The sequence below is a fragment of the Bombyx mori genome, chromosome 25 (genome assembly GCF_030269925.1).
Source record: "Bombyx mori chromosome 25, ASM3026992v2".
NCBI lineage: Eukaryota > Metazoa > Arthropoda > Insecta > Lepidoptera > Bombycidae > Bombyx > Bombyx mori.
Window position 1 is genome coordinate 8,699,886 of NC_085131.1, and position 12,397 is coordinate 8,712,282.

Genomic DNA, 12,397 nt, shown 5'->3' on the forward strand with positions numbered 1-12,397 from the left:
AGGTCGTTTTAAAAAAAGGAAAATTCTTAGGACACAACTATTTATTGGATATTGAATAATATGGATAATGACACTCAGAGTAATCCCGGCAGCCGCACCCGTACTCTAACACAGTTCACTGACTACTGCCCGTTCTCCGGTCTCCTATCAAGTCTCTACCTCGGACCGTCTAGTCAGCGGTTCGAGGGTGTCAGCAGTTTAGGGTTCGGTAGGGATATATAACAGTACGCTTTGAATTCGAAAACTAGTTTAAAAAATACCCTTAAATGCTTAGAATCTTTTAAATTGCCTACAAATCGACCCGTATTATTTAACATTTAACTTAAGATAAAATTGTATACCTGACCTTGACTTAAATCAATAAATAATTGGATTACATTCAAAACAAGCTTAAGGAATGCCAATGGTAACAAAAGTAAACAAGAAAATTGACCGAGGTAATAGTATAAATCTAAAACCCCACAGATACAAGGTGAAGAAGGTGTGACTGCATTATCCACTGATGGTCCTCTCCGCATGATAACACAAGGCCAAGAATTAACAGTAGATTACGACGAAAGAACTCTCTATGACATGGGGTTTAAAGATAATCAGGTAAGCATTGCGGTCTCGGTATTTTTAGTTTTAGAAGCTATCGCAATTGTGTCATTTTTTAATATTTAATTATTTAAAAATAACTTTAGTTAACAGTTCGTAAAACATGTAAAATCACATAAAATGTTGAAGACTTTTTTTTTTACACACTTTATATAATTTCTAAAAATGAATGCTAATGTAATGTATCTGTCCACAGTTGGTGTTCGTGTCTGTGGGTGTTGGAGGCCGCAGCGGGTGGGGGGAGTGGGCCCTACCTCCCTCACACGCGCGTTACCCCACTCTGCTGCTACTGGAGCCCACTTGCTTCCACCAGCTCTTCTCACTGATGCAGGCTCTGGGCCAGATGAAAGAACCAGGCCCTAACGGAGTAACGTCAATTGTTTCAATTCTCTCAATATTTGATAATTTCTCGTGTCTTTTCATGATCTATTAAGACTGAGAATGAATACTGTTTTTTTAATACGCTTTTATTTGCTTCAGACGTATGTATGTTAGTATATAACGAACTTTGAACATGATTTTGACCCCCTTCAAGATGTCGGATTAACTCGAAATTTGGTATACTTATTAAGGACCGATGACAATTCAATATTAAAAAAATATTGAAAAAATTAAATTTAAACTAAAAAATGAAAAATAAATAATAGTTTAAAAAAACTAACAAAATACGTTTTTATAGAAAATCCAACTAAAAAATAGAAAATAAATTTTAATAAATTTGAATTAAAAATATTTAAATATATAATAATAATAATTTTATTGTAAAAGAGCGTGGGGTGCTTTTCAGGATATTATCAAAATAACCCTTCTACTCATATCTGTTCATAAAATATGTATAACTACTGATACCATCCACCTCACGCTTTTTTTTACAATAAAATCATTTTTTCTTACACTATTTTTAATTCAAATTTATTAAAATTTATTTTCTATTTTTTAGTTGGTTTTTTTATAAAAGCGTATTTTGTTAGTTTTTTTTATCTATTATTTATTTTACGTAGAGGAAATGATAAATAAAAATAACTTAATTACAATGCAATTGGTCTCTTTCCAGGAACCCGTAGCTCACACCAAGGCACAACTACTCTCGCGTCGGGTGTGGGACATCCTGCAAGCGGTTCCCCTGAACCCGACCCTTCTAGAAGCCTTCCAGAATCCCACCGAAAGCAAATTACCAGAACTGTTAGACCCCACCAGTCCACAGAAGCTTATGTATTCCTTGCATATAGTAGACAAGCTGAGTTCGACCAGTACCACGCCTACTAAGGAAACACCGTCTAATAAAGGAGATGAAGAAAACATATGTATCGAGACGTGGAACGATATTTTTATAAAAAAGGGAGGGTTGAGACTACTGTATGATATAATGATGTCTGGTGAGTCCCTAATATCAATTTAATTTGTAATGATACTTTTTACAATACAAAAACATTTTCTTTTGTTTTGCTTATCTAACAAATAGGTTGCTGAATTAAATAATTTGAATTATCTATGTGCATGCAATTTTGCAGGAGTGTTACAAAGGAGCGATGACAGTGAGTGGCGTCAGGATTGCTTAGCCTTACTCCTTCAACTGCTTTGCCGAATCGGAACTCTTCCATCGTCAGATCCTTCGCAGACGCCCAAGCTGCATCCCGTATGTTGTTATCGAATTATAATTATAAATAAAACTCAAGTTTGAACCGCCCTGTATATGAAGAAATCAAAATTTCCACACAACGTAAAATTCCAAATTTGGCCTTGATCCCTGACATGAGAGAGTGCCGGTAGTCTTCGTCTCGTATATTTAGTTAGTCATTCGTTATTGAGAGCAATCTGCCTCTGCAGCATCAATCCAAAGCTATCCAAGCCTTCTCGATTTCCAACAGACTTCATGGTAAAATTAAAATCATTTCTTTAATAAACCGTAATAATAAACTTAGCGTTTGCGTAGAAGTGCCTCCTTCCCCATCGAACGTTCTCAGAATCTTTCACGACGTCTGTTTCGCAAGACTCGTATTTTTAGTTACGTAATAAAATTGCAGGCACTTCTATCGTTGATGAGCATAGAGGAAACCACCGAGAGACTCATCTCCATACTATCGGAAGCTGCAACCGTGAAAGAGCCTACAACATACAAAACCGGATTCTGGGGACGTGCACAGGTATACTTACTTTATAACAAAGCTAAAGTGCAATTGTTTTATTATTATTATTATTTCTAATACATTGACATTGACGGCATGTGACATTTATGACGATGACATTTGACAATTCATATTTGAATCTTGTTTACTGTATCTTCATTGTTTTTTAAGTTTTGTTCATACAAAAATAACTTTTTTTGTAGGTCGTCCAGCACGCGATGAGGATGTGCGTGTGGTGGGCTCGAGGGGGAGGCGATCCGGTGTCGCTGGCCTGGGCTCTGAGGAAAACTGCTCCGAGGCTACTGCTCGATGATGCTGATCCAGCTGTGAGTCTTATTTCAAATAATAAACAAACCTCTTATCGTTGTAATGAATGGAGTTCAAAAGTACAAAGTTTTGGAATTGCTTTCATTAATACAACAAGCGCATTGACGTTATCTTGCAGTTTAAGAAGTGCATTATGGAATTTTTACAAAAGTTAGAATTAGATTCAGGTTGGTAGGAAATTTTACAGTTACGATACCCAATTAATTGCTAAATAGGTAAGATTGCATTGGGTCGTAACATGTTTAGAAATAAATAAAAATAATAATTACAGAAATAAATCATATCGAGGGGTGAAAGGCGATATTTTGCTTAATACGCGACATTTATCTTTGTAATTAAAGTTCCGTTTTATTTAGAATTAGTGTCAATAATTCGGTGTTTTTAATTGAACTTCAATTATATTTGCTCCATCCAAATAGTCGAACAAGTTTTTTTTGTCATGATATTTTTTCAAATTTTTTTATCTATATATGGCTCTCCTGTACAGTTGCAAAAATGTCGCTTAAACCAAATAGCCTTTCACCGTCGATATAGTACATTTTTAAAATGTAGTTATATTAAGTAAGACTGAATGTTGCTGTAATACCGAGATTCGTTTTGTCAGGTCCGTCGCGAGGCGGGCAGCGCGCTGTACCGGCTGTGCGCGGGCGCGGCGTGCGTGCAGGCGCCCGTGCTGCAGCTGCTGCTGTTGCAGCTGCCCCGCGCCGCCGACATGAGGCCCCACCACCACCACCCGCACCATCACCATCACGAGGTCAGTTGCTCTTATTAATGTGAGTATTTTGAGGTTAGTATTTTCTTTAGGACTCGAATCATGGACATAATTAAAACTGTTTTTAATACGCTTTTATTAGCTTCAGACGTATTTATGTCTGTAACGGAATCTTTGAACATGATTTTGACACCCTTCAAAACGTCGAATTAACTCGAATATTGGTATACTTATTAAGGACCGTTGACAATTCAATATTTAAAAAAATAATGAAAAATTGAAATTCAACTAAAAAATGAAAAATAAATAATAGTTTAAAAAAACAAATAAAATACGCTTTTATAGAAAATCCAACTAAAAAATAGAAAATAAATATTAATAAATTTGAGTTAAAATAGTGTAAGAAAAAATGATTTTATTGTAAAAAAAACGTGGGGTGCATGGTATCAGTAGTTATCTATTTATTAGTTGGATTTTCTATAAAAGCGTAGTTTTTTAGTTTTTTTAAACTATTATTTATTATGGTTTAATCTCCTTTATTACATTCGACGTTAGTGATCACTAAAACTGTAAAGTATTTGCAACTTTGAAAGCAAATGACAATAACAAGCGCGAAACTAAATCGTAAAATTATTTTTAATAATGTCAGCACATTATTAAAAATAATTTTACGATTTAGTTACAACATATTATAAGGCGTTAATTTGGCAAAATATACCTAATTCAGCGCTATCCGACCCCCATTATCATCTACTAATAGATTCAGTAAGCTTTTGATCAGCTTGTGCGTAAAATTTAAATTAAATTTTTATTTTTAAATGTAGATGGGTCATCACCACACGGAAGAAGGCAAAGAGCCATACGGCCCCGCTTGCAGGGATTATTTTTGGCTAGTTTGCAGGCTCATTGACGGGCTGCCTGAAGACTATTTCAAAGGTGAGTTGACATTCTCGATTCCGGCACCCCACTGAGAAATCAACTATATTGTTTTATTTTTCTTACAAATAAAATTTGTCATCTGTGTGCTTAGTGCGAGTTTTTTAACGTTCTCGATAGCGTAAAAGTTAACTCAATTTGCAGTATGCAGTTGGAACAGCGTCCCTAACGGCAAACGTAGGCAAACGATCCCATTCCGTACAAATATGAGCTAACTTTTACGCTGTCGAGAACGTTAAAAAACTCGCACTAAGCACACAGAGGTTTACTATATGGCGTTGTCGTTCTTTCATAAGTGACCCGAATTTATTTACAAATACTTTTAAGATTTTGATGTCATTTTAAAAGTCAATAAAAACTTAATTATTATTTTTTTAAAGAGGGGGCAACATCAGACGACAGCGGGGCTCCTGATCTGAACGAGCTCTGTGAACAGATCCGAGCTTCTTTAGAAAAACGTGAGATCATCGAGAAGCGGACGGAGCCGTGTACTCCTGACGACGGACTGTACGGACAGCTGAGTCTACTCACGCATTTGCTGAAGCATCCACTCAGATTCAAGACTTCAGAACAAGGCACTAGGACTCTTGAAATGGTACTCGAAATTGTAACTTTTTTTTTCCTACCTATGTTGATAGCCTTGAGAGGCTATATCAGCGTCGCCTTAACTAGCCCTAGCAGGAGCCGTGCTTCGTAGAATCTACCACCGAATCGGAAACGCAACCCACTGAGAAGATCCGGCGAGAAACTCAGTGGGCTGTGTCTGTGGGTTAATTTACTCGTCGAGCCCCTCGTCGTAAGCTACGGGTTCGACGAGAACGATGACCGGGCTTGTTACAACATCGACACGTTGATCATAACAAAATTAATACTTGATCATAATCCGAATTGAGATAAAAAATAACGACAACTTTGATAATTTTTTAAACAGTAGTTGGCAATTTTATATGGGACAATAATGTCTTTATATTGTTTATGTAGTCTCATTTATGTAATAGAAGTCTACGAATTACATTTACTGGTAGTAAGTAGGATGTCTTGTGAGTCAACACGGGTGGGTACCACCACCCTGTCAGTTTCTGCCGTGAAGCAGTAATGCATTTCGGTTTGAAGGGTGGGGCAGCTGTTGCACTGTAAAAACTGAGACCTTAGAACTTTTAATCTCAAGGTAGGTGGCGGTATTTGTGTTGTGGATGTCTGTGGGCTTCGCCAACCACTTAACAACAACAGGTGGGCCGTGAGCTCGTTCACCTATCTAAGCAATAAAAAAAAACGAATTCAGTATATATTTACTTGGGAAAGTTGTGATGCTTAAATGTAAAATTCTATTCTCCGTTTTGATATAAAATTTTATTAATATATTTTTTTTATTGCCCTTGTAGGCAGACGAGTACACGGCCCACCTGATGGTGAGTGGTTACTGTCGCCCATGGACTTCAGCAATGCCAGGGGCAGAGTCAAGCCGCTGCCTACGGAATTATTATATAATTATTATACCTACCGAATTTATTTTAGATATTCGGATTTCTATTTGACGTTCCGAACCCGGAGAACCGGAATCTGCCGAAATGTAAGTCCCAGAAGTCGCGGGCGGCGGCGTACGATCTCCTGGTGGAGCTGGTGAAGGGCGCGCCCGACAACTACATGGTGCTGCATCACAAGCTGATGGAACACCACAAACCTGGTAAGGATTTTATCTATAGAGGACAAAAAAATATTGCTATTAAATCTATACTAATAATATATAAATCTAGTGTTTTTTACGGATGTTCCGATATCCATGTAGAAAATATATGTACTTAATGGATAGGCTAATATTTATATGAGTGGTGGACTCAATGGATAGGCTAATATTTATATGAGTGTTGGACTCCCTATACCAGTTGCGGGGGCGTTAATGATGAGAGTCTTTGTCGGAGTGAGAAATAATAATGTTCATTTTAAATGCCCAGTGAAGTGGACGGGTACAGCTAGTACTGTTATATTTTCTGTGTGTCAATCGATTTTCTTTTGTTTAGTAGTTATTGACGAATTTTAGTGTTAATGTCAATGATGAAGTAAAACAACAATCGAAGATATAAATAAATCTAAGTCTTAAAGCGTTTGTGATTATGATCGAATTTCTATTATGGAACGAACACTAGTTATTTACTATTTGTATTATTAATAGTCATTAATAGAGTCAGTTTCTAAATCTACGTTTACGATTGTAGTCAAAAGTAAAGGAGACAGCTTAGGGTGTTCGGTGAACAATTTGGTAAACTGTTCTTTAACTTTTTGGATGCTATATTTGTAGCAACGCAGCGAAGAGAAGTTCTGGGTTGTACAATATTACTGTCACTAAAAAAAACAAAATGTGTGCAATTCACAGGTGGTAGAAGTGAAACCTTCCAAAATTAAAATACAATTATCCTAAACGTCTTAAGTATATGTAAAATTTTGTCATTAGTAAATAATTGTAAGGTAGCGCCCTCTGTGAATTGATATTTTAATTTCACGTATAATTCTAAATTAAAATTCACTACAAGAGCTTTCATACACACATGTTAGTATTAAAAAATCTCACAGATGGCGCTGTATTAAATAGTATGTATATTTCTGTCTCATTCTTTGCTGGCTTCATCCTACACATTTTTGTATTTGTGTCTCTTACCTGTCGTTTTTTCCGTTGCATCCGGTTTGAAATCACAACGATTCTAAAGAAGTTTTCACTTCAAAAATCATTTTTCGATTGCTTTTATTTCATTATAAATTTTTCATAGATAACGAGCTTAATATGCGAAAATTCCGTAATATTTTGTATATTAATTTTTTAATTGCTAATAATGGAAGCTGTAAATAAGAATAATTAAAAAACCGGTGTTGAGAATTGAGATAAGTTTCGAACGATAAGTTTCGTTCAGGTCCGTCGTCGTCGTACCCGTGGGACTACTGGCCGGCGGAGGAGTCGCGCTCGGAGTGCGGGTTCGTGGGGCTGACGAACCTGGGCGCCACGTGCTACATGGCGTCCTGCATGCAGCACCTGTACATGATGCCGCCAGCGCGCGCCGCCGTGCTGCGCGCAGACCCCGCCGCCTCCCGCCACGCGCCCACGCTGCACGAGATGCAGCGCATGTTCGCCTACCTCATGGTCAGTCCGCCCGCCCCGCCCACGCACGCACGCACGCGTGCGGTTAACCATAAACCTTCTTTACCATGTTCATTTTTTAAGTTAAGTAAGTCATCGTTCTCGTCGAACCCGTCGCTTACGACGAAGGGCTCGGCGAGTAAATTCTTAACCCACAGACACAGCCCACTGAGTTTCTCGCCGGATCTTCTCAGTGGGTCGCGTTTCCGATCCGGTGGTAGATTCTGCGAAGCACCGCTCTTGCTAGGGTTAGTGTTAGCAACGACATTAGGTTTGAGCCCCGTGAGCTCACCTATTAGTTAAGACTACGCTGAAATGGTCTCTCAAAACTATCAGATTAGATAGAAAAAAAATTATGCAAATTTAACATTATATTACTTTACAAAAAATATTTATTTATATTCCATTGCACGCTGTAATATTATAGTAACACTACTTGAGGCCTCGCAACTTTACTTTAATCCTCACTTTTACAGCAATGATACGAGGTTTATTTAATCTGTAAATCCATGAAATAGAATACTTAAAAAGTAAACAAAAACATTATGTAATGATATTGATATTGATATGTATAAATTATACTATTTGAGAAAAAGATTTTCCTATGACAGTGCGATTATCCTTCAGAAATCTACTAACATTTGTAAGAATGAAAGCATTAATGACGTAAATAATAACATTCAATCTTTTATAACAGGAAAGTGAACGTAAAGCGTACAACCCTCGCAGCTTCTGCAAGGTCTACCAGATGGATCACCAGCCGTTGAACACGGGCGAACAGAAGGACATGGCCGAGTTCTTTATAGACCTCGTCTCTAAGCTCGAGGAGATGACGCCCGAGTTGAAGAAACTGGTCAAGACGCTCTTCTGCGGTGTGCTCAGCAACAATGTCGTGTCACTCGTACGTGCTTTTGTATTCTAATTAAAATTAAATTTTAATTAAAAAAATTACAGGTGGGTAGGACCCCGTGTGAGTCCGCACGGGTAGGTACCACCACCCCGCCTATTTCTGCCGTGAAGCAGTCATGCGTTTTGGTTTGAAGGGTGGGGCAGCCGTTGTAACTATACTTGAGACCTTAGAACTTATATCTCAAGGTGGGCGGCGGCATTTACATTTTAGATGTCTATGGGCTCCAGTAACCACTTAAAACCGTACCACCCGTAAAAATCTACTAATTTGTCCATCTATTCATCAATGCATATCAGCACGTCTGTCATCTCTAGCCACTGCCACTATATTCGTTAAATTACTATAATCAGTATTAGCAATGTTCTGTATTAATTACCTTCTCTACAAATACGCTTCTTTAGGGGGTAAGGTTCATGGGCTTCAAATCATCGCATCTATTCCTACCGCGAACCGTTTCGGTGTTTTAATCTGAAGGCAGAATAGCCATGTTAGTATAGGTACTGTCATAAAATTGAAAGTTTCACTTCATGTATGACAATCTGTGGCATTCACTCTGCTATGTCTATGAGAGGACGATACCACCAGCAGGACTTTGAGCTCATCAGTCGATTTAATTTGTATTAATTAATATAGGACTGTCCGCACGTGTCCCGCACTCTGGAGGAGTTCTACACGGTGCGGTGTCAGGTGGCCGACATGCGCAACCTGCACCAGAGTCTGGACGAGGTCACGGTGAAGGACACGCTGGAGGGCGACAACTGCTACACGTGCTCACAGTGCTCCGCTAAAGTGCGAGCCGAGAAACGGTCGGTAACCTTAAACTTTTTTTTTTGGTGTGGCAATAATATTATTTAGTGTTGTGGAAAAAAAAAACTTATTTCATTATATGAAAAAATTATATGGAGCGAAATGAGATGAAATTGACCTAAGTCTGAAGAAATATTAAATTAAAACGATTTGCACAAGTTCACTCCTCGTGTTTACGCCAAAAGTGCATCCCTAATATCAATTACTGAAAATCAATGCGTTTCGGTTTGAAGGGTGGGGCAGCCGTTGTAACTATACTGAGACCTTAGAACTTATATCTCAAGGTGGGTGGCGCATTTACGTTGTAGATGTCTATGGGCTCCAGTAACCACTTAATATCAGGTGGGCTTTGAGCTCTAAGCAATAAAAAAAATAATTAAGAATTTTCTTATTGTAATTGTAAATGATGCTATACGTTTCCATTAAAAGCAGACAAATACAGGAGTATGCATGTGGATGTGTAAAAAAAAAATGAGATCCACAAATTCATTAACACACGACCTAGTTATACTTCTCGTATGAGACTATCATAAATATTGTTTTATTTCAATATTATATTTTAAATTACAAATAAAGTCGAATCTGGCGTAATTTCAAAACACATTTATCGCTAAACGAGCTTTGACCCACCGGTTGTTAAGTATCACCGGAGTTCCATAGACATCAGCAAGAATGCCGCCGCCCACATTAAGATTTGAAGACGAAATGTTGATTGTATTGTGCAGGTGTTGTTTGTGTTTTTTAAACCGAACGCAATACTATACAACTTGAACAAAACAAGCAGCTTAGCTATCTTTTATATCTTTAGGTTACCTAGTTTGCGCATCAAGCATCACCAACTTGTACGATCACGAAAAAGATAAACAGCACTAATTATTTATTTTATTTGATTTAGGGCATGTTTCAAGAAATTACCCCGGATACTATGTTTCAACACCATGCGTTACACATTCAACATGCTGACGATGCTCAAAGAGAAAGTGAACACCCACTTCTCGTTCCCGATGCGGCTCGACATGTCGGGATACGTCGAGAAACATCTTATGCCGGCTCAATACCAAGGCAAGTGCTCAACGGATAGCATCTAAGCAATAAGCATCTAAGCAGTAAAAAAATCCCTTGCAAATTATATATGCACATGTTTTTTTATTTTATTTTTTATATTGCGTTGATGGGTGGACGAGCTCACGGCCCACTTAAGTGATTGCCGGAGCCCATAGACATCTGCAACGCAAATGCCGCCACCCATCTTGAGATATGCATGAGCTCTAAGGTCTCAGTATAGTTACAATCTGCCCCAACGTTCAAATCGAAACGCATTACTGCTTCACGGCAGAAATTGGCAAAGTGGTGGTACCTATCTGTGCGGACTCACAAGAGGTCCTACCACCAGTAAAACTAGTAATTTAAAACCAAATAAAAAATCGCTTATCTAAGCAAAACGAATCAATTATCAGTCTTTTTTTTTTTGTATCCTCTTGATACTAGCCAGAATCATCAGATCATCAAAGGTCCTTAATGCGTGTGAAAGTTTTCAAGTTAATCGGAACCTTCAACTGAAGTCTGAAAATGCCTTTAAAAAATTCTGTTACATACAAACAAACATACGTATCAAGTTAACAAAGGCTTGTAAATAATGCATAGGAGTTGACAACCAAAATATAATGGAATTATTGAACCTGTGTCAGTATATTGAAATAAGTGCTTTTATGATAAAAAAAATGTTGCCATCTTTTGTTTTTCTTTTTTTACGTTTTTATTGTAACGATGTGCGAATCTTTGAAAACTTAATTTAACAGTCACGTACTGACGATAATATTGAATTAAGAAAATAAAACAATATTTGGATTTTCAGAAGAAAAGAGGAAATCGGCTGAGTTAAGGAAAGAAGGGGAAGCCAGCCCGAATGGTGAAGTCGAAGATAATTCTGAATTCGAGGAGCACTATGAGTAAGATGTCACATTAATATTTTCGCATTTATGTTAAATGAGTAAACTTCAATATGAGTGTAGTTTGTAACAGTATCATAGAACAAGCTATTCAGCAAAAACCTATATCACTAGTGATATTTTTATTATTAGCTTGCATATGTACGAGTTCTGAACAACAATTTTTGAGACGTCGGTCTATCGAAAAATTACTTCCAAGCGGTGAAAAAGAGTGTATCTCTAAAAACTTACCAATTATAATATGTTATTTTTATATTGTATACAGAAAAAAAATCGCACTACTTATTTACGACATCTGCCATGAATAATTATTTTGTAGTGTTTTCTATACGAAATGTGTTTGTATAACGATAAACAAGATTTCGTTTTTAAAATTTCGCACTACCGTATCAAAACTTCTTAATATGGAATAGTTTAGAAATATTAATTTGCCAAATAAATAAAATAAAAAGTACAAAACGTCCATTCGTTGCGTGCTATGTGTGTTATGTAAAGATATATACTCTCTGCAGGTACGAGCTGATAGGCGTGACCGTACACACGGGCACGGCGGACGGCGGCCACTACTATTCCTTCATCCGCGACCGGGAGCACGAGCACCACGACCGCTGGCTGCTCTTCAACGACGCCGAGGTCAAGCCCTTCGACCCGGCGCACATCGCGGCCGAGTGCTTCGGAGGAGAGATGACGGTGATTTTGTTAACGATGCCCCTTCAACCGGCCGAGAGACTGCACTTATGAGGCTAGATTTAGTAAAAAAAAGTAGCAGTCACAGCAATGAATTAGCCCATCGGTTTTAAACGTAAAGTGGTCTATAAAGAACTTCTTTTCTGCCGTGAAGCAGTAATGCGCTTCGGTTTGAAGGATGGGGCTGCCGTTGTAACTATACTTGAGACCTCAGAACTT

At 37.8% G+C, this 12,397-nt stretch overlaps 1 protein-coding gene across 4 annotated transcripts in view; it reads left to right on the plus strand.

Moving 5' to 3' along the window:
• Positions 1–12,397, plus strand: part of LOC101745627 (ubiquitin carboxyl-terminal hydrolase puf) — a 57,439-nt gene that overhangs the window by 25,391 nt on the left and 19,651 nt on the right. For all 4 annotated transcript variants that reach the window (XR_009976690.1, XM_038020238.2, XM_038020240.2 and 1 more), the window contains exons 20-35: positions 466–594; positions 794–964; positions 1,652–1,973; positions 2,109–2,233; positions 2,622–2,741; positions 2,927–3,049; positions 3,655–3,804; positions 4,587–4,698; positions 5,079–5,293; positions 6,214–6,382; positions 7,602–7,828; positions 8,523–8,726; positions 9,369–9,541; positions 10,438–10,604; positions 11,398–11,491; positions 12,004–12,181. Coding sequence is in view for 3 of the 4 variants with exons in the window: in XM_038020238.2 (XP_037876166.1) it covers positions 466–594; positions 794–964; positions 1,652–1,973; positions 2,109–2,233; positions 2,622–2,741; positions 2,927–3,049; positions 3,655–3,804; positions 4,587–4,698; positions 5,079–5,293; positions 6,214–6,382; positions 7,602–7,828; positions 8,523–8,726; positions 9,369–9,541; positions 10,438–10,604; positions 11,398–11,491; positions 12,004–12,181 (2,679 nt within the window). In the remaining variant the exon portion in view is untranslated. The remainder of the gene's footprint in view (positions 1–465; positions 595–793; positions 965–1,651; positions 1,974–2,108; positions 2,234–2,621; positions 2,742–2,926; positions 3,050–3,654; positions 3,805–4,586; positions 4,699–5,078; positions 5,294–6,213; positions 6,383–7,601; positions 7,829–8,522; positions 8,727–9,368; positions 9,542–10,437; positions 10,605–11,397; positions 11,492–12,003; positions 12,182–12,397) is intronic.